At 35.8% G+C, this 26666-nt stretch overlaps 1 protein-coding gene across 1 annotated transcript; it reads left to right on the top strand.

Annotated features, from left to right (window-relative positions):
- Window positions 1-11495: 11495 nt before the first annotated feature.
- INHBA (inhibin subunit beta A) lies at window positions 11496-21845 on the top strand. Its single transcript, XM_053467311.1, has 2 exons — window positions 11496-11895; window positions 20847-21845. Exons 1-2 carry the CDS (start codon window positions 11517-11519, stop codon window positions 21692-21694), a joined length of 1227 nt encoding a protein of 408 aa, XP_053323286.1. The 5' UTR covers window positions 11496-11516; the 3' UTR covers window positions 21695-21845.
- Window positions 21846-26666: the final 4821 nt, after the last annotated feature.

Here is a 26666-nt window from a genome sequence, read left to right as displayed (position 1 = left end):
AGAGGGTCACATCCATCCCTTACATATTACCTAATAATGTGTATTTTGTTTACTTGTAGAAAGATATTGAAGAATTTTAAAAAATGTTTTTTTTTATTTTATTTTTGTTGTTGTAATGTTCCCAGTACAATGTTGATATATCACTTATATCTTACAAATGTCAGTGATTTCCTATTAAATGTTTTAATTTATTTTTCTTCTTTTCACTTATATATTCAATTAAAAAAACAATTTACTGCTGAAACTCTGCTCCCTTTTTATCTCCCGTGTACCAATAACACTGTCATCAGCAAGTAGGGATCCATAGCCTTGCATTGCTGATCATAATATGTCTGATCAGTGAGCAGGGGGAGCAATTGAAGATCCCACTGGGGTCTGGACAGACCCTCCTGGGCTTCTTCTCTCCTCCTGAGACCATTCCGCAGGTGTCAATATTGATACCTACCGGAATGCCTGATAACAATAAATAGTATGGTGAGACTAGCACTGTTACAATAGACCTGTTAACAATACTGGCATCTTTTGGTAGGGGAGAGTCCAGGCTGTCATTAGATGCCCCTCCCACTGCAAAATACCTAGATGGACATATATGTCCTAATGGTGATCATGGTACTGTTTTTGAAGATGTACAGTTTTAGGCAAGTGTGAAATAATATAAGCTAATAACATTATACGCTAATAACCTTTCAGTTGTCACCCTTTGCATTTCTTAGACACAATTGTTAAATATTTACAGAGGGCAAGAACCAGGGCACATGGAAGTCCCACTGTTATAGAATGGAAAAGATTAAGTTGTCACATGTGAGGGCTACATTTCTGCACCATATGATTTTATCCGTAAGCCCTTGAGTTCATGTTCCTTAGAATTATTATACAACCACATATATTTATTCAGTATGAATGTATTCAGTACATATTAAATATAACACACCTATTTTTCAGGATTTTTATAAGAAAAGAGACATGTGAAGCATTAAAACTTTAAGGAACTTTTAGGGACCCATTACGGTCGTAACTACTTCTTAAATTGTATTATTTACTTATTTTCCCACAATTAATCTTTCATTATTTTCTGTATTCAAACACATGTATTTATTATGCTAGCGGAACTGTAAGCCCATAGGTGATATGTTTTAAACCAAGCATCTGCCACCGATAACTGTATCACAATATAAAGTATCTTTTTCCTTCTAAATGCCTGTCCCAAAAATGGCATGTGTTATCTGTTTAAAATAACAGAGATTGAAGAATTATGGTTACTTTCAAAGTAAGGCATCTTCACCGTAGATTAAAATACCAACACAACATGTATTATTTGGTATTCTATAAGACCTTAGGTCCACAAAGACCTATGGTGTCAGATTTATGTGGAGCTGTATTTCAGTGGTCAACGTCAGGGTCACCTTAAATTAAGAGACAAGCATGTTTTTTAGACAGTGGTGGTTTTATGACAGTGTGGCAGCATAAATCTGTTTATAAGCCCTGCGGAAGCCATTGGGGTATTTAGTGAAATGCCCACGATGTCCATCACAAAGCTTTCTGCTGACCATCCCTTGCACTTGTAGTTATGTTCTATGGTAGTCTAGTGGGTGACTTTTAAAGGTCTTCACCTAAAAAGAGATTAAAGTTAATACAGTCTACGAAGTTTTAATGTATTTATAAACTTTAAACATGTTTTATAGAAAAATGGTTTGCAGTCTCAACCATGTATAAAAGTAATAATATTGTTAATTTAACTGATGTGAGTTACTTTGACCTGTGAATATTGGACAGACTTGTTTGTTTATCATTTATTTTCAGCGGTTTCGTAAATCCCCAAGTGACTCTGCCTCAGGCTTTGAAAACGTTGTTTCTTGAAGAAAAAAAAGAAGCCTATGTGTTCCCTTTATGAAATTCATTACGTTCATTACATTGCAAGAGGGAATTCACATAGATTTTTTGTTTCTATGTTCTTCCACTACGCTTGGGTGATCTGAATAAATCGATCCGAGAACAAAATGTGTACATTCTGAAGAGTTCATGTTGCCTTATTTCACCCCATGCAGCAAGGTAGTTTATTAAAACTTCTCCAACTATGAGACAACAAAACTTTGTAGAATAAACTCAATGAGAGCTAATTGTCAGGATCAAGTAAGTGAATTTCTTTCATTGGTTTACCTGGGGTACATGAGAAAATGCCAAAATATTAACCCCCCCAGGCTGACAAAACCAGGCACATAAAAGAAATCTACATGCTTTATGTTCATGAAATTTAAAACATGACATTTTATTTGGAAGAATAAAAAAAAATCCACCACTAGAACTACCAAATGGAAAACAGAACAACTAGGACAAACGAGAACTAAAAAACCTCAAAAAGGTAAAGCCAAGATACAATGGAGAAAAAAAATACAAGAGGTTGAATGAGGTTGAATCTACTGCCTTAAAAAAAACACCACCATCTTAAGCACATGCCCAACCGGCAATCCAAACTATGAAATGGTCCATAAGTCCGTTTGCCTAGAACGATAGAATATGCCTTAGTAAGTTCTCCATTTTTTAATGATATGCAAGAAGACTAATTTTCTGATTAAATCGCAGGCTAGTAATTTTTAAAACATGGCACATGTTACTTACATTTACAAACGTGCATCTTTACACCAACTGGAAAGTCTTTTAGAAAATCCATGATATTCCTTCCAAAAACTTACATTTGTAGTACTTTATAAAATATTGTCTCAGTTAATTAGGCAGAAACTTGAAAAGGTATACCAAACTGAACACATCATACTGCTGTGAAGCTATGGAAAACATGAGTGCACACCACTTAAAACAAAGGCCTCCTACATAGCTGTATACACACACTTTTAGCAACTTGAGCCATATCCAACACTTTATTTTCTTTATTAAGGGCACCAGGGGACGTATAAAACTGGCACTTGTTTAGACAAGTAAGTGGGCTTGCAACCTCTTAAGTGGAAAAAAGAAGAATTTATGTACATAAAACCAGATACTTCAGGGAGGCCTCTAAGTACATGTGGAATATTCTGTATCATTGGTTGGCATCGCTAATCGCAAAGGTATGTCAAATCAATTAAACCTGGTATGAGTTTACCTCTGTGTTGGTAAGATCAACATTTTTTTCTGGCAAGCTTATTGCCAATGAGAGACGTTCGCAATACAGACAAAAATGGATGAAGAATCTGTCCACCTAGACGTAGGGCTTATGAGTGGAACCAAATTCATAAGACAAGTGAACGTTCCTGTTGCGTAATACATGCTCTAGTATATGCTCACTGACTTTCACACACAAAGGATACAACAATAAAGTTAGGCCACCACTAAGCCTCACAGCTGAAAGTTTGTCCTGGGGTGAACTTTGACCACAACAATACAATCTTGTCTTTTTCAACAGTCCCCAGGCAATACATTTTGGATGGACAAGATACAACCACAACTTACCAATTTATACTGAAAAGGGGGGAGGGGGGGGCACACAAATCTTCTAAATATGTGTTTTTGGAATACATTCTTCCATCCATGAGAACTAAAATATAAAAAATTCAAATTAACCGAAATCCTTAGAGATAGCATGCTTACACTTTATGCTCTGCAAAATGGGAATGCAACACGTCAAACTTCATCAAGCATGATACACGGTTGCAAAAAGCAAAAGGATAACCAACCCGTCCAATAAACAGAAATAAAGACACAAGTGAATTGTAATTTACAACTGCTGTCAATAGACAGGTGATTGGAATGATGACATGCTTCGTTTGGACGCAGTTAGGTCGACCCCCCCCCCGCCTTAAGCGTACAGTGGTGTACTTTGAGCCCTGCAACTATATGCAAGCAAGAAATCATAAAAACATCAAAGAACTGTGATTTATAGACCCACAACTAAGCCAAATTTGTCACTGTGTGCTGTCCCAAAGAACTTTTTCTGATTTTCTTATCATACGTTGAATGTGTTTTCCTCTTAATTAAGAAAGTGCTGAGCAGGCAAGATGTTCCCCAAGACCATTCATTTATAGGCGCTATGTAATTACCCTTCGCTTTTACACACCTGTATAATTTAAGCATTTAATGTTTATATTATTGATAGTGACTATGCTTGTTCTCGCTACTCTGCTAGATATATACTGAGGGGGCTATTCAAACCCCCTTTAGCCATGTGACTGATAAGTCAATTATACGCTGAAATGCAGAAAAACAAGCCAGACACACCTCTTGCAGGAGGGCAGGCAAAGGGTAAAATGTATATATGGGGGGGGATTCTGCATTAAAGTACATTTGTAGACTTGAGTGTTTCGTTGCTTCACATCCTGTTAGCAATTTGTCTATGTAGAATAAACTAAGATAAATCTATTTGTCCATATTCAAACTTAAGAGTGCAAGACAGCCTATGACTCATTGATGATGGTTTAAGCATTTACGTTACCAGTAAATAGGCTGGGCCTCGTAAAACAAAGGCACTGAGCATTTTGTTCTAATTTACTTAGTGGTGCAGGAGTTACTCACCAATATTGCATATGGTCTCAGCAATATGCCCTTTAAGTATTTTAGGTCTCAATGAGAGCTATGTTAGTAAATGGGTCGTGCTGAACAGCTTGGAAAAACAATCGCTTTTTAGTGTTCCACATGTTGCTGGTCACGGAACACATGTGCTTTAAATTTCATCTAATCACACCTTAAACTACAAGCACTTGGAAATGCTTGGTGCAGTAGTGTTCTCGTGTTCACTGGAGCAGCCACTGGAAAACTCAAGTCATACCCCAGCAACAGGCATTGTGGTAGCTTTATGGTCCCAAATGCAGGTCTCACCAGATACAGTGATGTAAATGTGTTGATAGTCCAAATTACCTCATCTGAGGTACCAGGTCAGGTATCTTTGATGCTCCTCAATATATGTTCTCAGTTGGCCATTCGCACTTAAATCTGTAAGGTGATTTGCAAGAATTATCCTGACATTAATGAGGTATTATGTATAGTCAACTATACCATCCTTCAAGGAAAATCTCAATTTTGGCACTAATAAGTGGAAAACCTGTGCATATAAATGCCTGCAAAGACACCTTCAAAGACCCGGTTTATTGAATACACTCCCAAGAGGCAAGTTTACAAAGCAAATGTTCGATAGGGATACCAGCATACTTCCAGCCAGGTTAAGTGATGGGTTGGAAGAGGTAGTTGAAGGGTCAAAGATCTGAGGTCACGGCCAGCAAAATAGGTTCACAAATAAGGAACTTGAGCAAAGGTCGGGGCAGACTGAGTTCAATGGAGAAGTCAAAAAGGTAAAGATGAGGGTCATACATGGAAGGTCAACATTTTAGCAGAAAAACCAACAAGGGTATTCCAGTGTAAACAGTGAGCCAGAATGATGGCTATATAAATGCCTCAACCAGCTCAAAACATCAGAAGGTCACTTGCTATATGTTAACTATCTCGCTGCACCTTAGTGAAGCTATGGAAGTGCTTCCAAAAGGTCAAGGAATTCAGTATGCAGAACTCAAATATAGCCAAACTTGGCCAAAAATGGCATGTGGAACACAATAAAAAACATGCTCAATAGGATATCTAACAAGTCTATTTAAGGAGTGCTAAAATGTGCTGGACATGGAAAGCACTGGTTGGCATTCATTGTGTGTCTTGGAATACTGTGCACCAAATTAATTAAGGCCAGTATATTAGTGGGTGATTTTGCTGTCAGCCTACCTTGATGCACAAAATAAAAATATAGTCAAACAATAACCAAACTTAACTGAAATATTTCTATAAGCATACGTTATCAACTCAAACAAATCATCTGCATTTCTAGTTGCAATTCACAAAGCAGGGCTGATACAGCATGTGAGAAGATGCATAATATGGAGGTAGTCTTCATATACAGAACTCCTGTTAGCGCTGAAGAAGATACATGGCATGTCTTGGACCATGCTACCAATGTTTACTGTACAATGATCTATCTAGAGTGTTAGGATTGCTTAGAATACCAGAGCTTTAGAAAGATGTTACAAATATAGAGAAAGATCAAAGAAGGACCACTGGTGGTGTTTCTAAAAATATAAAGGGAAGACAGAAACATTAAAATATATCATTGGATTCATTACCGTAATAGAAGAACACCAAAACAAGAAGGTATAATGTCAGAAAAGACTACTTTACAGCAAGGGTAGTAGATGTGGAATAGACTTCCAGAGAAACTGGTACAGACAAACAAAGTGAAGGAGTTCACGAGAGGCTGTGGTGTACATAAAACTATCCCAAGAATATAGGTAAAACAATGATACAAAAGGGCAGACTAGATGGGATCTTTTTTGCTGTCCATGTCTACGTATCTATGAGACACTATTATAACAGATTTAAATGGGGATACATTCAAACCAATTTGTCAATGTTCATTTTGTGTAAGACATTTTGTTTTACTTAATAATTATGGAGAATGGGTGTATGTGTATACTGGAGCCAAGTCGTCTCAAACTCTACTTTTTGTAGACTTTGGACCTTTCTAGGTAGGGGAAAAGTCTTGTTGAGTAGCTCAACGGACCCCAGCTCAGCTTGTGCAGTCTCACCAGCTTATGCCATCAGATATAGCTGCAATTCTGCATTTACATAAAACCTCTTTTCTGTCACTACAGCAAACAACATTAATATAATTATTATCATATAAAGAGGGACTGGCTTTGCTAGGAAAGGGAATTTTATCCACCCTTTAGGGTTTTTTCAAACAAACTCACTTTGATATTCCTTTCTGCATTATTTCTTTCAATACATGTATGGTTCTTTTTCTTATGTTTCTCACGTATTGGATTGAGATGCTTTTTTTTATATATAAAAATATATACCCTAAACAAACAAAAAAGGAACTATAACAGGTACAAAATCAAACCATCAGTTATATATGTATAGGTAAGAAATATGGGTCATATATATTGTTAAATATTCAGAACCGTTAACAAAGTAACAGCCGTTTTTTTGCTGCAACATCTAACCCTCCCAAAGAAAAAAGTCTTGTGGCCTGAGGCAGAAAGAAGTAACATAACCTACATCACTCGAGAGCAGCTAAGTGTGACTCGGACTGAACTGAATTGTTTCAGGTGTTCCATGAGATGTTTCTTAATGTTCGCTTTGCAACCTGACTCCCACAGGGTTAATCTCAGAAAACTCCAGCTGCTACAGACAACCATATACAGGGACATTACTACAAGCAAATACTTACGCACCGTTTTATACAACTTATAGACAGAATAGCATCCCAACCCGCCTTTCACCAAATCAATGCATTCATTTTTACTATTACATGGTGCAGCTTGCTTTTTTGAACTATACATTTGTTTTCATAACATATACAGTATATACCCTCGTTTTTTCCAGATGTAAAGACTAACCTATTCAGTCTTTGGTCTTGTCTTTATGCTATTGCATGCATGTTTAAATTTGCTCATAACATTTCTGCTGGGTGGCTGTTCCATTTATCCACCACTCTCCCAGTAAAGTAAAACCTCCTTACATCACATCTAAGCCTCCCACTCTAGTTTTAGACTATGATATCTTCTAACATTTCTCCTTCTTTCACGTTAACTCCCCTTCTGTACTTTGTTAAAGCCCTTTATGTATTTGAGTGTTTCGAATCCAACTCCAGGTTTAATATCATTAATTTCATTTATTTTGTCTCCTAATTGTTGTGCCATTTGGAGTTCAATCAGTGGAGAGGCGTTTTGGGTAATTTTTGGTTTAAAATAAATGAACTACTTTTTTCTGCATAACTGAGATCAGTGGCCTTGATGGCACAAAATGTTATTACGTCACCTGCCCTGACCCCAACTATTTCTTTTAACCCCGTGAAAAAAAAGATCCTAATGGCGGGGGGGGGGGGGGGGGTATGTCATGAAGATCCAGAAAATAAATCTTATTATCCGAGAACTTTTCCCATACGTGATTTTGAAGCATAACCTTAGAATTCTTTTTTTATGGAGTAAAACATTAGAATTGATGGGGGAACTGTCCACGACAACAGCTTATCCATGTTAATCATAGATTTAATAGCTTCCTATCAGACATTTTATTGGTTCAAAGAGTTCGCTTTTCGGTAGCTGTGTGAGAAAACACCAGTAATTCAGACATACAATATACGCTCATACTTGCACCGTGCATGATTAACATGTGGATTACGAGTAATGAATCACTATTGCGTCAGTTCAGATGCCTGTGTCATACGTGAGCCCAGCGAAGGTGTTTTGTAAGTAGTCTCTTGGTTAACTTCATCTACTGCCCAACTCAAGAACTCATTATATTTTTACTGCACTGGATATAAAACTTTCTTGAATGAGAAAATTTCATTTTTTGGCTTTAATTTAAACAGAGTTGTTTTTAAGCAGCCTGTTTATATTCTGTAAAAAAAAAATATATATATTTGGGGTTGTAATTAAAAATAAAAAAAACGTGTTCTAGATGAATATGTTGTTTTGTGCTTGATGAATAAAGCTGTTATTTTTGATAGATGACCTAGTATAACTTACTCTATGTGTTGTACCCATCGTGGGAGCCAACTGCTTTCGTTGTAAAGTAAACGTGCAATAAAGAGTTTACTGTTTTCATTCCATGTAATGGTGTTGGGCACACTTGGAGACTATAAACCCTATAATGACAATGGCGAACACATAATTATATGTACCAGTGAGTTAATAGATGTACCTAACCTTACCGTAGCCAGAAGTTAAACAGTTAAAACGTTTTTTTTTTACGTATATAGTAATGTTCAAAAGTTTGGGGTCACTTAGAAATGTCTTTGTTTTTGAAAGACCCGCAAAATGTGTCCATTAAAATAACATTACATGGATCAGAAATACAGTGTAGACGTTGTTAATGTTGTTAATGACTATTGTAGCTGGAAACGGCTGATTTTTAATGGAATATCTTCATAGGCGTACAGCGGTCCTTTATCACTCCCATGTTCCAATGGCACGTTGTGCTCACTAAACCAAGTTTAAGTTTCAAAGGCTAAATCATCAGAAAATCCTTTTGCAATTAAGTTACACATTATGACCCCAAACTTTTGAACAGTAGTGTGTATATGACGTATAGACTATATTTTACTGAAAGTTACTAGTTACAATAGATTCTTGTGCCTCATACATTATATCCCATTATTATACTCAGTGCTGTACATATAAAGCATATATATATATTTAGTGAAAAATATTTGAAACAATGTGTTTTATATATTATTACAATTTTTACACTTTCACTTGTTAATAATAATTGTTATTAGTCCATGGGATGATGTACTCCGTGCTGTACACATCCGTTTAGGGTCCTCGACTGCTACCATTTTTCACTGGGGGTATAAGTGACTCACGTTGAAGAGTCATAAGGATCTGACACGCCAATTGTCACCAGTCTTCTTCTTCAGACTCATTTCCACTGTATACTTCCGCGCGATTAAAGGACATGAAATGACTCACACAGTCTTCTCCCTTCCCCAATGATTAGGATGATTAGGAAAAAGTCAAAATCACCATATTTAACTTATAGAAGTTTATTGAAGTTTTCTGGTATGATTATGCATTATTTGATCTGTCAGTTAGCTCAGATCCACAAATCAGCAAACCAGTGGAATGCGGAGCGCTACGGTACCTGCAGCAAAAACTTTTTTTTCTCCTTAAAACATGCTATAATTACAGCACTCAGTTTACAGAGAGATGATATGAAATGCATTATTATATGCCTTTGGTTACACGCGTTTATGTTATAATATACCTTAAGGACTATTCTTACTAACAGCCAAGTTTGCTTAAAAACTCTCTTCAGCATCCTTGTGAAATATGAACCACACTAAGTACGTTATGACATATTTCTCATATGTGCCTTATTTTTTTTTATGCGTCCGATAATGTTGCTTGATATTCCCATCCTGAACTAATAAACAGCTTTATGGAGTGGTCTTAAAAATACATCGGAAATTATTTATTATGTATCAAAACTCGCTGCTAATCCAACATTGACACATTTGACCTGTTTTCCACTGTGCCAAGTTAAAACCAGAGATTTTTCATTCCGGTAATATACAGTATATATATATATATATATATATATATATATATATATATATATATATATAAACACATTAAAAAAGAATGCAGGGATATAACCCAAGCGTTCTCAAGTAACGTTTCTTCTTTTGTGGTCTTTATTCTTTTAATTATGACCAAGGCTGATTCATTAAATAAACACTCGTTCTTTTAATTAAAATCGGACAGTTAAGAGGTGAAAAAAAAACGTAAACTTGTACTTAACTACTGAATTTTACTTTGTACAGCAAATAACATGTAAAAAGTGAAAGAAAGCCTGCAACATGTGAAGATTGAAATTCATCCAGATAATTATAAACATGTGGACTAGTATCATGTTTTTTTAGCTATCATTTGACCTGATCGCACCGAGAGTCAGGCTTGTCTTGCCGTAAAGGGGATTTATATTGCAGGAGGAACACTGAAGTTCACTTTGGAGAAAGTAACTTATATGCAGACATAGTCTCTTTGTACCTTGTGTAAGCAGGAACGGAAACTTATCCTTTTTTGTCTCCCTGTATAAGAAAAAACAGTTAATGCTGTTGTCCTGGGGGGAAAAAATGTATGAGCAAAATCACATATCTGCCAAAAGGGTTAAATCCTCTAAGACTTGTCAGTGATATGGAATTCTCCTTTAACCATCAAATCATAAAATCAGTTGCACCATGAGATAAAAACCCTGAGATCGTCCTCTGCCTTGAACTTTTTTTTGTAGATGATCCTTTCGACTTTATTTTGTATGACACAGCACTTCATTGTATCTGTCATTCTGCAAAGGGTTACTTCGGGGAAAAAAAGTTATTCCTCATCACGTAGCTGGCTTCTGTATCACGAGTTTCATTTTTGGGTGGAAGGGCTGCTTTTTGAAAAGTATAGAGGCTTGAGAAAGTTAAGAAAATGATTACCTGAAAAAAAGCAGCGAAAGAGAGAAACAACAGGGAAGGATGTAAAGCTGGATCTAAATGCAAACAAGAGACTCTAGATTTGGAAAAAAAATTCCCCACGTGAATGGAAAAGAATAAGGAAAAAAAGATTAAAGGGAAGGGGCGGTAAAGAGGTGTGTGTAAAAAAAAAGATCTCCTCCTACATCAAGCCCTTACTCATATACTGAAAACAAACTCCCACCCTCTCTTATTCACTCACTTCAGGCCAATCCGTCCTCTCTCTCTCTCTCTCTCTGAGACAGAAGTCAGAGCTTTCTTTACTGACACAAGTACCACAGCACTTACTGAAAACAGAGGGAGTTAGAAACTTTCAAAACCAAAACTACACTAAGAAACTTTTTTTCCTCCTTTTTTTTTTTGGCTGCAGAGAATCTTTTTAAGAGGAAAAGGAAAAACAAAACCATCTTTTTTTTTTTTGTTTTTTAAAGGATACGTTTCTTAGAGAGAAAAAAGAGAAGAGAAAAAAAAAAGAGAACCCATATTAGCAGAGTAAAGAGGAAAGCCTCTATAATCCGGTATCAGGATGCCAGGGTACTCATTGAAAGGATTTTTGTTGTTACTTTGCTGGATTACGGCCAGGAGTTCTCCAACTCCAGGATCTGAGGGACACAGATCAGTTACTGACTGCCCGTCGTGTTCGCTCGCCAGGTTCCCAAAGGATGCGTCCAGTTCTGAAAGGGACATGGTAGAAGCAGTCAAAAAGCACATTTTGAATATGCTGCACTTGAGGGACAGACCTAACATCACGCAGGCAGTACCTAAAGCAGCTCTTTTAAATGCTATCAAGAAACTGCATGTAGGAAAAGTGGGAGATGATGGTCAAGTCCAAATAAAGGATGACGTCACAGAAATGAATGAGATCTCAGATCAAACTTCCGAAATCATCACTTTTGCCGAATCAGGTGAGTGAATTCAACGCATTCGATGCCACTATTTAGCACGTTATGCCTTTGAACTTAAAAAAGTAGTTATGTCATCTGCTCACTGAAAATTTCTGATGCTCAAAATCTGGACAATAATGTGTTTTTCATTGATTTAACCTTGGCTGCAGAATGCCTGTTTACACTTGCTAAATTCACAGGGAATGAGTTATCTCTGAGCAATCTTTAACAAAGTACTAGTGTGTGTAAGGAGAAGGGGGGAGGGGACGTGGTATTCTCCAAACCGGAGTGTCAAAATAATATATCTACACCCTGAGGCTATGTTTTCACCATTAGTTAAACAATCACAAAAGACAATAAAATAATAATTAAAAAAAAAAACATAGCATAGACAATTCTGACTCTATTTCAATTGATATGGTTTAAACACCAAGGCTGTGTTATTATAGGATTGAAACTATTCCAAACTGATTTCACAGGATAAATGGCTAATTCTGCTCTTTGTATGTCAAAAAAGGAGAGCGTGCCTCGCTTCTCTGTCATTTTCAGGGTTAGGGCTCTCTTGTGATGAGAGTGGATAGCAGAGATGTGTTTCTTCATCATCTGGCAGTAAAAGGGTTAATGCATGCTATGCACTTGCAGCGCATAAGCAGCTTACAGCTGTGACATGAAGTAAGCATGCAAGTCTTCAGCTGCAACGCATACTCTGCCCCCTTGGTAGTGGTTTCGGTATCCCACCGCAAAGTAATCTTTCAGTGACAGCATCGTTTAGGTTAACTGCTCAAGTATGAATATATACCAGTTAAAAAAAAAAAAAAGTTTGATTCCCAGGATGGAAGTAAGTTTTGTGGCACTCTATTGATAACAAACAGTCTTCAGTTAAAAGAAATTGCCTCTGAATTCCACCAAGTTGAAATGCAGTCTTGATTGAGTATGTTTTGACTTTTGTCCCCACTTCCATTCATAACAATAAAACAATCAGCATGTTCGGCAGGTTGTGTTGAAAAGTGTTTGCTTCAAACAAAGTTGAGACTGTCAAACCTCAGGCTAACTTGGTGCTATCACCGACGTAAAAAAAAAAAAAAAAAAGCAACGGTTTGATAAAAAAAAAAAAAGTAGTTTATCTCATCACTGAGCCAGTTTGGAAAAGAATGTCATTGTTTAGTGCTGCGCATCGCAAAGTCTAAGTATGTGCGGGAATGCAGAGCAATATTGTTTAAAGTGTGCTGCAGGAATATAAACAATTAAGACAGCACTCAAAGTTTCCAGTCTTAAAAACCTGTTGACTCAGGTTTTCCTGTCTGTAGGAAAGCTTTGCAAAAAGTGTGCACACGTTCAGATCAGACATTCCAGTGTTTCTGCTGCATCCGAGCGCACAATGAAGCACTGCGTTCCAAGTCCTTGTCAATAAGCCTGTGTTATCAACCAGGGTTCAGATCGATAAAGGCAAAAGCATCCACGCTGTATTTGTTTGCTGGATGCGTTGAGCGGGTCTTGTTTCGGAGAAAGAGTTAATACTGAATAAATAGGATGCTAATTTCCCTGCTTAGAATACCCAGATGCTTTCTCAAACTGATACTCCTTGGCACACGGCTTCTATCTCCCTACGTGGGATAAATATAGGTATAACCCTTATGGCTTTCAATCTAGCGTAGCCAATATTCTGAAGTGTATGGTAATTCTGTGCCGCGTGTGTATCTGTGCATAACCTAGATACGGTTTCCTTGGAATCTGTACAATTCAATCACTGCAACGATCTTACTGTATGTGCCTATAATGTAGACCGAGCCGGCTACATTGCAAAGACGTTCAGGAAGTCCTAATCTAGCAATCCAACTCAGACGAACTGGGGTACATTCCAAAGGTTTAGAAGCACTGGGGTTTTGCTACTGTGCACCAGCGGTAGTGATTGACCAAAAAGTTGGATAGGTCTCTTTATTAATTCATTTTCTAATATCAATTAAACTATTAATGATATATATTGCTGGTCCATGATGTCCGCTTTTAAAAGGACTCATCTTCTTTGAAGGGGTGAGTCTGCGACCCCAATACAGTCTTGTATATGATCTCGCTTGGTAAGCCCAAAAAAGTATTCTTTTGGAAAGTGTAAAGCCTGCAAGCACAGGGCACTATCCAGCTTTTTTTTCTGTGCACAATGAAAAAAAACCCCAGCAAACTCTCAGAAAAGTCACATCAGGACAGGTGAATTCACCACGACTAATGAATTCCTCAGATATTCCACTACAACGGCTTTCAAAAATTGAAGATCAATGTTGCTGTCAGGAGCTTAGAAAATTATTTACTGCTTCATTGGTACCCAATGAACTAGCAAGAGATTTTCTCCTTACAGCACACTTGCTGGCTGTCAAGATCAGGTGCTTTTCGCAGCACAGCTTAAAACTCCAGGTAATTTGGGGTCCAGGTTTTGCATTTTGGAAGCGGGCCAATCCTAAAGTAGACACAGCTCATCTGGGGTCCTTTCCTGGAATGCTCTGTGGATAATAAAGAGAATTAATATTGTATAATGTTAATATTAAGCAAATAGACTAACGACCCTTGAAAAAGCAAAACTACATATGTATAATTTTTTATGCCAAAGACACCCCTTTACTGTAGTATAGCACATTAGTCAGTTAACTGCTAATGCCTGGTTATAATGCCAAAATTATTATCATGAAATTGGCTAACTAACAACACAGTAATGACTCAACATTGTATCACATTACTGCAACGGTAACGCTGCACCCTGTTTTTTTCATATTTCTTATATTTAATGTATTTTTATTAACTATATGGGGCAAAAAGGTTCTCAAATCATTCCAATTTCTTGTATTTAGCCAGGTAAAGGGTCAAATACTCATAAATGTATGCTAACCTGTTGCATGTGCTTCATAAGATTCACTTGAACAACCACTAGAGGGCGCTAGACACTGCAAACTTCATTCTACAAGGCGCTTTATAGCACATAGATCGTATTGGTTACTTTGTAGCCTATCTTGGCTCAAGAGCTGTGATCTGAAATTCATACATTCACTTATTTAAACAATACAACATTAATGTCAATAAAAAATAATACTTAAGGAAACAAAGTCCTTGGACTATGAGGGCCGTGCAAATCCCTTGGCGAGTGGAAAGATCTACCTAAAAGCATTCTAGAGAGATTAAATAAATACAAATAATGACACTATCATCTTCTGATGAATGTTGGGTCATGCAAGTAACAATAATACATTTGGTTTCCACAGCAGAATGACCATTTTTTATATTTTTGAGATTTAAGTGTTACATCACATTAAATACCACTGTTGAAAGTTACACCTAGACACGTTCTAGCTTTTAACAATGATATTCACAAAATAAATGACATTTAATCCATTTATGGTTATTTTATATCATGTGCCTTTATGCTTAAGATAGATCAGGGCACGCTTCCAGAAATGGTGCGGCATTCACCATCAGGGGACTGTCTCCTGCTATGAAATGTGCTCACTCCTTCTGCTGAATGTTTCTGCTGATCCAAATTTAGCACTTTGCTCCAGAATTGCACAAGTCTTGCCTTGATAAATATGTCCCAAAGTGTCTTAATATAAATGACCTTATACTTTGAGTTGGAAGCTTGCTAAATATGCTGCAGAGGAGAGATCTAAGAAACCAGTATTAACATAAGCTTACAGTGCTCCGACATAGACAAATGACAGCAGAAAAAAGGCCAAATTAACCTATATGGATAGTTCTATATCGCCATGATAATAGATGTGCCACTAGAAAAAAAAAAAACAGAATCCAATGTTTCCCCACACTAGTTAGTTTTTTTTGCTCTGCTATAATCCAGAAATCTTATAAAGGTCTGGGCCTTATATTAATGATAGCTCCACATCAAAAGAAATAGTATGTCTAGCCTCCCTGTTGGCTTTCCATGACCAATATGTATTAGGACCAGCTCTGGGGCTCTTCTTCTACGTTTGTTACACTACCAAGATAATACACAAAGGTCGCTTCTATGTACTTAGTTTTACGATACAGTAAGAACAGTGCTTTCATAAACACCTTTAGCGTTAACACTAAAATAATCACTCATAGCTGTGCCCATTGGCAGAAAAGGCAGCATTTTACAGAATAATGAGACCTTTAAATTCACATTACTTGACAGAGTCTCCAGCCTAGTCTGAGAAGGATTCAAATATTCCAGCTGCCATATCCAAATGCCACCTCGATTCGGACGCTATCCTATCCGCGAACCATTGAGAGCTAAAATCACCACTCCTGTATTAAAGAGTAGCCCATAAGTCATTACACAGAGTCAGATTACTTCTTGGATAACCACAAAGCAAAATCACCAGTAACTTTCCTGGCAGTGGCTCCGTTCAGTGTTTTTATACCGTTCAGAGTGTTCATTTCAAATACTGCTGTTCACTGCGGCAGAATACCTTTAGCAGAAAAACAAACGGCAAATTACATAGATCGTTTATTTTTGGATAATTTAACTGTTGGTATGTTTATCATCCAGGAGACTGTGTGTCATGCCAAGATGTCCTTTCTTAATTCATTACAGGAGTGAGGCAAGCACAGTAACTTATATGAGGGCAGTGTATACAATATTACTATCAAAGAGGCACTCATATTATGCCAATATTTCAAACAGGGTTCTATTATACGGCCAACCTATTATTTTACATACATCGTGTTTTGTAAAGACTGGTACTATTCCATTGATGTTGTTTCGGGAGCTCTCGCTTAGGTATAGGAATATTTCCCCTCTATTTCCCACAAAACAGACTTTTGATGTTTTGAAAATCATGCAATGTACTTAAAATGTGAAAAGCACAGAGTTTGCACCACTGGTTTCTAATGATGAAGCAAGGTGGCAATTCAATGCCAAGGTGACCCCTTAGCGCACTTCTAACCATTATTCTTGACAATATTGTAGTGAGTCAAATTTGTTTTTTTTAGAACACATCAACACACCACATTTCACTCACTAGAACATGTAAAGAACTGTACTGGAGTATGTGTGATGTATAAACTAACGTAAGGGAATCAGTTACGCAGTCATAAATCCCACGCGCTGCGGGGCAGCATATAAAGTGTGCAGGGTCATTTTAATAGGGGTAGTTGCCCTGTTCCCAAGCCATAAACATCCACATAAGTGTTTCCAGATGGGGGCAAAATATTAGTCCTATACAAGGGTGCCAAGTACTACCTTCCGCAGATGCTTAAGACCCAGACATACCTTACGGGCCATAAGCCACCACATTCCTGAGATGGTGGTCCGTGCAGACCTCTCCTAATGCTTCATTGTCTGCTGTTGGAGAGTGCTAGGGTATGATGTCATTAGGGGTGAAGGCTGTGCCAGTTGTTGCCCAGACCTCTACTCATTTAGACTGAAGGGGGTGGCATGTTGGGAACTTGCCCCAAGCGCTAAACACATGCATGGTCAGTGGTCACTCTTAGGCACACGTCTGCATTGCAATGGGATGCAATTCCCCCAAAGTTTGCTTCAAATACTTTTTTGGGGGGGTCAAAAAGTTTCTTTATACCATAGAATTATTTATAGTATATACCAGGCCAACTTCAAAAAAGATGACGTTTGTTGGGTGCTGAAATGAACAAGAGTAACAATTCCACGGAAAGAAGCATGATAGACACACTTGAAACTACAGTCAAATCTATAATATAATGTATGGAAGGAGATATAATTAGAAGGATCCATGTACTAGTAGCCTGTTTAATGGACATAACATATCCTGATGCTTCTGCATTGTATGCCAGAGGTAGAGCTATCTCATCAAGATCAGATTTTAGGGTGCCTGTACTAAAGTATTGTTTTTTTATTATTTCCAAGTATGTTGTTATATGTAACGCCTTAAATGTACTGGCCTAATAAACTAATTGAGCATACACAATAACTACAATTTTAAAAAGATTGCACACGCACAGTATGTATTATGCAATGTCTGCTATAAAACCTTTGTTTTATCCTGAACTTACTTACCTGTGACAAAAAAGTACAATTTTATCTAAAAAAAAATCCACGGTGTAATTCATTTTCAGTAAATTCACCTAAAACTCAGTTTTAACTTGAACATAGCCATACACTTTCAAAAATGACATAATAAACTGACGAATGAATGGAATTTAAGGTCCTCTTGTTTCATTTCATGCAACTAAACCATGCTTAGTCCTAAATCTTATACGAGACAAGGAAACTACTGTGTATGAATGAAATCTGTTTACTCTAGAGTTGATTACAATGATTCTGTAAGTAAACATGCCAACTCCTGAGTGCCCATCTAATTGATGGTTAGCAAGACCGCTGATAGACACTACCGATTATAATCATTATGCCAGTAATAATTAGCGTGCCACACCTTCGCATCTCCTAAAAATGTGGCTACTTCTTATAACCATAGCATACCAACTAAACTCTTCTCATGGGGCAATTGCCTAATATATATATATATATATATATGTATATATATATATATATATATATATATATATATGTATATACTCCACACTTTACAATTAAATGGAGTCAAGGGTCATGGCTCCTGAATTATTTCTGCAAGCTAAGTAATTTTAAATATGTGTTTGTGGATTTATCTCTCCTCTAGCTTTTACAACTTAATATGGCTACTAATCATACATCGCTTTTATTCCGCAAATATTTGGCAACGCAAAATAATTTGTTGATGCTGCAGTCACCTATTAGAAGGCGTCCATTATCGTAATGCAATAATCCTGGCTACAGCGAGGATAAGACCACTTTTCAAACTTTGCACCCAAATCACTTTTTACGCATAACCCTATCTAGTGTGATCAAATGTTGTTTTAGTCTCTCTCTCTATTGGAAACACACAATCAAGGAGGCAAAGTTACGTCAGATTTAGCCAACGTGTAAATTTGGAAACATTATTGCTTGATGGGATACAAACTTGTATAACAGTTGACTGAAATAATGCAAAATATTTCATCGCTGATGTGATATTTGCAAGGGGATGGAATGCAAACTGGAGATAAAGTCACCACAAAAATATATTCAACGATCCTTTAAAACATGTGCCACGTAATACCCATCTAAATTAGTGATTTTGCTTAACGTCCGCGTACGTTTGGTTGATTTATTCTAAATAAATATAAAATATTGCCTGTGATTGAGTTATTTGCTCTTAGGAAAAAAAAAACAAGGATCAAGGTTTTATGAGTTAAAGCAAGTCTACTCAGGCATAGCTTTTTATGTTCTCTACTGCATTAACGGCTTAGCTAACAGTACTCCGTGACATAGCTAACTGGCACTTATCAGCCATGATGGCTTGTATTTGGTTCAAGGTGTCTAAAAGGCCATGAAAGGATTGAGTAGTTTTATGCCTCTATGCTTTGTGTTGCTAAATTTAAAAAAAATAGCGTGTGAAAAAGTAAGCATTTGAAACAATTAAAAGAAACACGGAATTTGACGGCAGATAACAACCATTCGGCCTATCTAGTCTGCCCGTTTGAAACCATAATCAGTAATTTGTCTTGCCTTAACTTTAGTATAGACATTTGCCTATATCATGCATGTTTAAAGTCTCCTACTGTGTTAACCTTCCACTTATCTACCACCCTCTCAGAAAACTAAAACACCCTTACATTACTTCTAAGGCTCTGACTTTTTGTTTTAACATGTCCACTCCTTTGAAATAAACTTCCCTTCTGTATGTTATTAAATCCCTTTACGTTTTTATCTCTTTTTCCCTCCAAAAGTTCTCTAGACATGTGCAATCCACAGAATGTATATATATATATATATATATATATATACAGAAAAGTTATCTCACATTTATTTGAATACAGGTTGCGTAAAGCACTGTTGCACTTTTTTAAGTGCCAATAAAGTTTTATAGAAAACAAAAAAAGTAGCGGCCATGCAGAATTTGGCATGTTCTGTCAGGGAAAAACACAGAGAAAAACACCACACAAAAAAAATAAGACAATAATGCACCATTTAAGCAATTTATGTCCCTAAGTCCAAAAATAATGTTTAGTTGTTTTGAAATATTTGTACAAGGCCAAAAAAAAAAAAGTAAATAAAATGATAGTTTTATCCCTGTTAAACTGTCACCCTCCGCTAATAAAACAAATGTTATAAAAAGAAACATTTCGTTTGCTCATGATCAAATAACCCAACAGAACCTATTAGTCATTTCACGCTCTGCCAAGAACATGGAGTCTTTATCAAGGGAACACCCCCACATCATGATGTTCACGATCACCATCATTATGCCAACAAGTATATGCATATGAGAAAACATCCCAAAATATGCTGTTCTCTGTCTTTATTCATTCCTCAGCATATTTACCACAGCAGTACTATAATTAACACGTGTACAGCATGTTTAATTAGAAACACAACTGACAGATTTTATACAATGACAACGCTTTAAATAAATGTTTCAGAGGACTAGATTATTTAACAGGATATTTATTTCTTGCGTTATATGCATTTAAGAGGGTGCTATTCTTGCATAGCCCAGTGCAATAGATTTAACGGTACTCCTTTATGATTTTTCTTTAAATGGGTTATTTATTTGAGACTGGGTTGCCTCTTGCGGGGAATCGATGTATGTATTTGGATGTAATGTAATTTAAACGTGACCATGAGCCATAAAGTGCATATGCAAGCTGTGTCAAAAACAAAAAGCGCCTACAGAGCGTCAGCTTAAAAGAAACCTTTGTTGATAATTCACAATAGATTTCTTTTAACAGCATGTTATGTTTTTCTTAAATATACTTACCTTTAATAACTTTCCTATGAACCGACTTAACAATTGGTACAACTGTTCACATTGAATTATAAAGAATTTGAAATGTTACCTAACTAATGAAATCTAGTTAAGAGCGTTAATTAAAGTATAATATTGGATATACATAATAATACATTGCTTATACATTATTATAGAATATTAATGCAATTGTTTTTACTCAATACACAGGCCCCTCCAAGAAAGTACTTCATTTTGAATTTTCCAAAGAAGGAAGCGATTTAATGCTAATCGAGAAAGCAGAACTTTGGCTTTTCATTAAAATGTCTAAGAACAACCGCAGTCGGGCAAAACTGACCATTCGACTATACCAGCAGCAAAGAGGACAGAAAGACCAACGAGGCTCTGATGGCAGTAAAAGTGAACAACTGATTACAGAAAAGGTAGTAGATACAAAAAAGGGCGTCTGGCATACTTTCCCTATTTCTGGCGCTATTCAGCGCTTGCTAAATCACGGAAAGTCGTCAATGGACATCAGAGTATCATGTGATCAGTGTCAAGAGGCAGGAGCTACCCCTGTGTTATTCGGAAAGAGAAAGAAAAAGGATGATGAAGAAAAAGAAGCTGGAGCAAATGCAGGTGAAGAAGAAAGGGAACAGTCCCACAGGCCTTTTCTAATGATCGTTGCTCGACAGACAGACGAGCATCCACACAGAAGGAGAAAGCGTGGGCTAGAGTGTGACGGTAAAGTCAGCAACTGCTGCAAGAAACAGTTCTTCGTCAGCTTCAAGGACATTGGTTGGAGTGACTGGATCATAGCACCTTCCGGCTACCACGCAAACTACTGCGAGGGAGATTGTCCTAGTCACATTGCAGGGACATCTGGTTCCTCCCTCTCCTTTCACTCCACAGTTATAAACCAATATCGAATGAGGGGCCATAGTCCTTTTAATAGCATCAAGTCCTGTTGTGTCCCCTCTAAGCTGAGAGCTATGTCCATGTTATACTATGATGATGGACAAAATATCATTAAAAAGGATATCCAAAACATGATCGTGGAGGAATGTGGCTGCTCATAAAACAAAGAATAAGTATGTATATATATATATATATATTTATTTATATATATATATATTACAGTCATACTGAAAACACCAATCAAAAAAGACGTGCAAATGACTTGCAAATGAGCAAAGATCTAAATTTTTGAGATAACAAGGGGACAAAAACTATATACAAAGGAAGAAAAGGTTCTAAACCTGCGGCAATAGTTACCTAAAAGAGACTTAACCAAGTGTGTGGTTATTATACTCACAGGCCCAAGAACAGCCTGTATATCTATATATATACACATTAAGTGTATAATTACAGTTTTGTTTTGTTATACATGCATTTACGCAAATGTGTAAAAATAGATATTGACAGACCTATAAAACCATGGTAGATGTCCTGTTCTCAGTAAGCAGATCATAATCTAAAAGACTATATTCCTTGCGCAGGTGATCTCACCCTCTTCCTCTGCACTATTTCTGAAAAAAAAGAGAGAGAATACAAAGGTTAAATTTCACTAAGGTGCTTAAGATCTTAGAACTATGCAACTTATTGGGTTTGAAAACTGTTTACCTGAGAAAGAAAGACTTTTCAGTGGAAGTAACATGTTTAATTCTTTCATTCTTTCATGAGAGATACTTGAAAGGAACATGTTGGTTCAGATGCTGGAACCAAACATTTCTATATTTTGTAAAAAAAAAAAAAAGAAAAAACAAACAAAGAAAAAAAAAGAAAAAAAAAACGTTAAAAAATGTTTCTTTTTTTAATTTGCACTACAACAGTATTTGACCTGTCTAATATCCTTATTTAACAATTATTCTCAAGAGAGGTTTTAAGAACTGCACTTAACATGAGCTATATTAGAACTGATACAAAACACGACAAAAATAAGTATTTTTTATGACTATTTTCAATATTTTCTACCTTGAATGAGACACTAACACCAAAGACGTGTGTGAAGAATTATCAGTCTGCCTGTGGTTATTAATCTCAGATCAAGCGAAAAGTAACAATTTCAAAAGGATCGACTGCATGTGGAAAAAAATATTGAAGCCAAAAGTGTTTGTCCTATCTACATTTCATAAATAGGTTGTGCTGGCGTTAAGCAGTTTACAATTGGTTTTTCAAGAAAAAAGGCACTTCATCAACTTATCGCTGTCTCTATTTCCTTTGTTATCCATCCTTCTTACTGGCTAGGAATTTACCAAAATAATGAATGTGCTTGTTTTTTTTTTGTCAACCTGCACAAAATGGAAATATTTTGTCGTAAGTGCAAGCTTCATACTGTGCAGAACACAAGTTTTATATTTCATGATGTACACCCATGTTATAATTATATTTGCAACTCCCATTCAGCTTCCAAAATACATTCTTACAGGGTCAGTCACTGGTTATGCGAAATATTTCGCTTTATATTGTCAGAGAGCATTTAATGAAACGTACGATTAATTATAATTATTATAATTTCCCAATTATAGTAATTATAATAATAGTAAAGAATCTAAAATAATTGCTTACGTTGTGTTTGGGATGTTTCATTCTGAGAAATACTAAGTAGGATGTGAACATTTCCAGCTAAATTGTTTTTATGTTCATGTTTTTTATGTGTAACTAGATGCAAAATATCACTTTCTCTAATGTATAATTATCACAATACATACTTATTACTGCTCCCTGATGTATTGCACAGTATTTAGCTAGCATTGTAAAGCATTTTTTTTTACCAATTTACATGTTTTTTTATCATTACAGATGAAAGGTTTCAACTTTTATTTTGTGTAATAAAGAACACTATAATTAAAAAAAAAACAAATAGGAAACCTATTACATTAATGAACACATTTTATTAGGATGAATTTAATGTATACTATTTCTAGTTGCAAAAGGTAAAATTGTGAACTGCATTTAGGTAAAAAGTAAAATATGACAAAAATATAATGCTTCATAATAACTTCATTTGCCCTGGTATTATCAAGCACCGGGACACTGTAGTAATATGACTAATTTTGGTTTAAAATGCGGTTTTAAACTTTTTACTATGGATATGCAGTTTTAGTGAAAGTTCTTTAAATTCCAATAAGACAATCTAGTTATAATACCTGAGATTTGGCAAGTATTTGGCAAAGAACTAGATTTTGACTTACAGATGAAAAAAGGAAGGTAAAACTAATATATGACATTTTATTTTACTGGCAAATTAGTCTGTTTTCCATGGACCTCAGACACAAAAAAATACGAAAATGACTACAAAATATTCACTTAAGTTTGCTCCCAGACTTAAGTGATAAAAGTGCAGATTCTTAAGTTCACTGCCGATACCTCAGGTGCAAAAAAATCCTATAATCCTTTACAACCAAACATTAAAAACACTCTATGTGTACGTCAGCCTTTCTCTATATATCTACTATATCATTTCAACAAAAAATACTAAATATAACTAAAAAACCATTAGACGTAACAGGCAAGTAGTTTTGTATGGGCAAGTGCTATAGTTAACTATTTGTTAACATTTTTTTCACTTTTTTTTTTAGCTCTTGTTGAATATTTATTTAAAAATTATAAGTCACTTTTTGTGTACCTTGAAATTCTGAGGAACCTTATAGTGTTTTCACAATGCTTTTTATTCTTTTTCCGATACCTTTTTTCAGTAGTACTTCTATTATCCACTAATTTATATGACATAATAATATCATTGACCGGCTGTGTCTTATCAGAGGACCCTCGCCTACCCAGTGTTAATAAGCGAGTAGCTTGCAACCACTTTTAGTATTATGAAATCATCAAATTAAGAGCCGATTCATGCTTTTCATTCAATGCCTTTATTCAATTGGAAAGCATTAGATATATAACGAAAAGTAAAATTTCCATTTCTTTATCGGAAGTTTCAAAAGTAAGAACATGAAATGGTGATACAAAGGAAGGAAATTCAAAGCACTGCATAGTCGTGGATGTTAGGAAATAAGAGTGTCCTATTCATTTCATAGGTTACGGGGGACTGTTCTTGTTATGGGCTACGCTCATGGCAAATCCATTGATGGTTAATTTATGTGGAAAGCGGAGGAAATAGAAAATTTGCATGATAAGATGAGAGGAAAAAATTGGGATGTTAATCAAGGTTGACCACTGCTCAACAGCATAAAGGACAATTAGTTTAATGAAATCTGCATGTCCACAAATAGCACTAGAAATTGCTACCACATTTCACTAGTTTTGCTGGCCGTAATGGATTGAAAACAACCATCCTTTAAAGGTAGCCGTGCAAAAAGACTAATTACTTGTAAATGTTACCACATTTCTCTGAAGAACCCTGGTCTCTCTTTCCTTATCCTTAAATGAGCTTTTCATCATTTTTTTTCCTGAGAGAAAGAATCTTTTTATGTCAATTTCTTAGACATTTCTGAATATTTATTCCTGACAGTAATTCTATGTTTATTTTATGTTTGTTAGTTGTTTTTTTTTTAGCTGTTTTAAACCCTCCACCCGCCTTTCTCAATTTTCGACAACAGAACAGGAACATTTATTAGATAATTCAAAAACACGTGTTTGAAACTTAAATTCAAAAAATGTTCCCTGAACTTATGTATCTGGTATGAAATAGCCACATATCCCTTCTAGTTTGGTATATGTGGACAGAGTATTTTTCAAAAGAACCTCTCAGACTGTTCTCTTTCACCCTGAAGGGTAGATTTCTAGGGATAAGTAAAGTTTTTGTATGCATAATTAACAACCGTTCCTTCCACAAAATTGGCTCACCTTTTTTTCCACACAATAAATGCATTCATCATTATTTTTATGTTGCTATAGCTATTTTTTGAACAATCATTATAATAGCTTGTTGTTAAAAAAAAAATCCTCTGGTAAATAGGATTACTGCAAAGCATATAGCGTATGATACCAGAAAAAGTTGAGAGTTGAAATTTTATTTTTTTAAATCTTAGATACTCTCTGTTATTCCTTTTTGAGAAGCAAGAGAAGCACAGGCCTCTATATTAGAGAATATTTTTTGCTGACAGTAAAAAGTTGTGTCAGCTCACAGAAACATAATTTATTCTTTTAGGTGGCTGTATGATAAAATGTATTTATTTTGTAACATTAAAAAAAAAACAGTATTCCCTAAATAGATTTTTTTTTTAAACTTTTACGTTTTTAGCTCTGATGACCAAGTTATTCTCAACAATATTTTATTTGCATTCCACGTACCTTTTTATTGCTTTAACCAATGTCCATTCTGCTATATGTAATTAAAAATGTTAATTTATACGAGAACTTGTCTCAACTATGTCAATGGGTTCTTAATATTTATTATGTAAAATGACTGGTATTTTGTTTTTATTTACAGTATGTTGAAAGAGATATGTTTGCATTTGTTTATGGTAGAAATTATTTATTTTGGACAGCATTCCATTCAATATATTTTATATGTGGAAGGTATGCTAGCTGTACATTTAAGTGGAAAATACTCAGCAGCTCCCATATATTATATGATTTATGATTTTTTTATAGATATCTGAATAGAATTGTCAACCCCTCCTTTTTTTAAAAATGATTCTGTAGGGTTCGCTACACCCCCCCCAAAAGGTGTGCTATGGTGATACCCAATAGAATTGTTCTTAAGAAGGGAGGAAACAAAAAAACAAAGGTAATGTCTGCAATGATGTCATTTTTCTATACTCTTGCAAGATGTTTTGGTCAGATATGGTTGTATCTTGATCTTTTGTTTTCTTACCCTTTGAAAAACAAAATGAAACAACTTGAGTGAATTAAATAAAGGGAGTTTTACTGAGAAACTTGCATTTGCCATTGTGTGTGTTTTGTTATGCCGGGGCTGGCTGGGGATGGGATAAAATGTAGAGGAAATGCTAAATATAAAGCTTATTTGCTCTTTCTGTACTATTTTCAAGAAGGAATAAGGCAGATAAAAGAGAGTTTATGTTTCAGGCTATTTGAGTCACTGCATAAACGGGTTCACTGCATTTTAGGCTCGGCAAAGCACATGTCAAC

This window comes from Spea bombifrons, chromosome 5, assembly GCF_027358695.1.
Source record: "Spea bombifrons isolate aSpeBom1 chromosome 5, aSpeBom1.2.pri, whole genome shotgun sequence".
NCBI classification, from domain to species: Eukaryota; Metazoa; Chordata; class Amphibia; order Anura; family Pelobatidae; genus Spea; species Spea bombifrons.
This window is presented reverse-complemented; position numbering and strand designations above follow the sequence as displayed.

What these genes read in the sequence shown, in the direction of transcription:
- INHBA (XM_053467311.1), top strand. Translation starts at nt 11,517, where the DNA reads ATGCCAGGGTACTCATTGAAAGGATTTTTGTTGTTACTTTGCTGGATT. An exon ending in CATCACTTTTGCCGAATCAG is followed by an intron (nt 11,896 to 20,846) that starts GTGAGTGAATTC and finishes CTCAATACACAG; the next exon opens with GCCCCTCCAAGAAAGTACTT.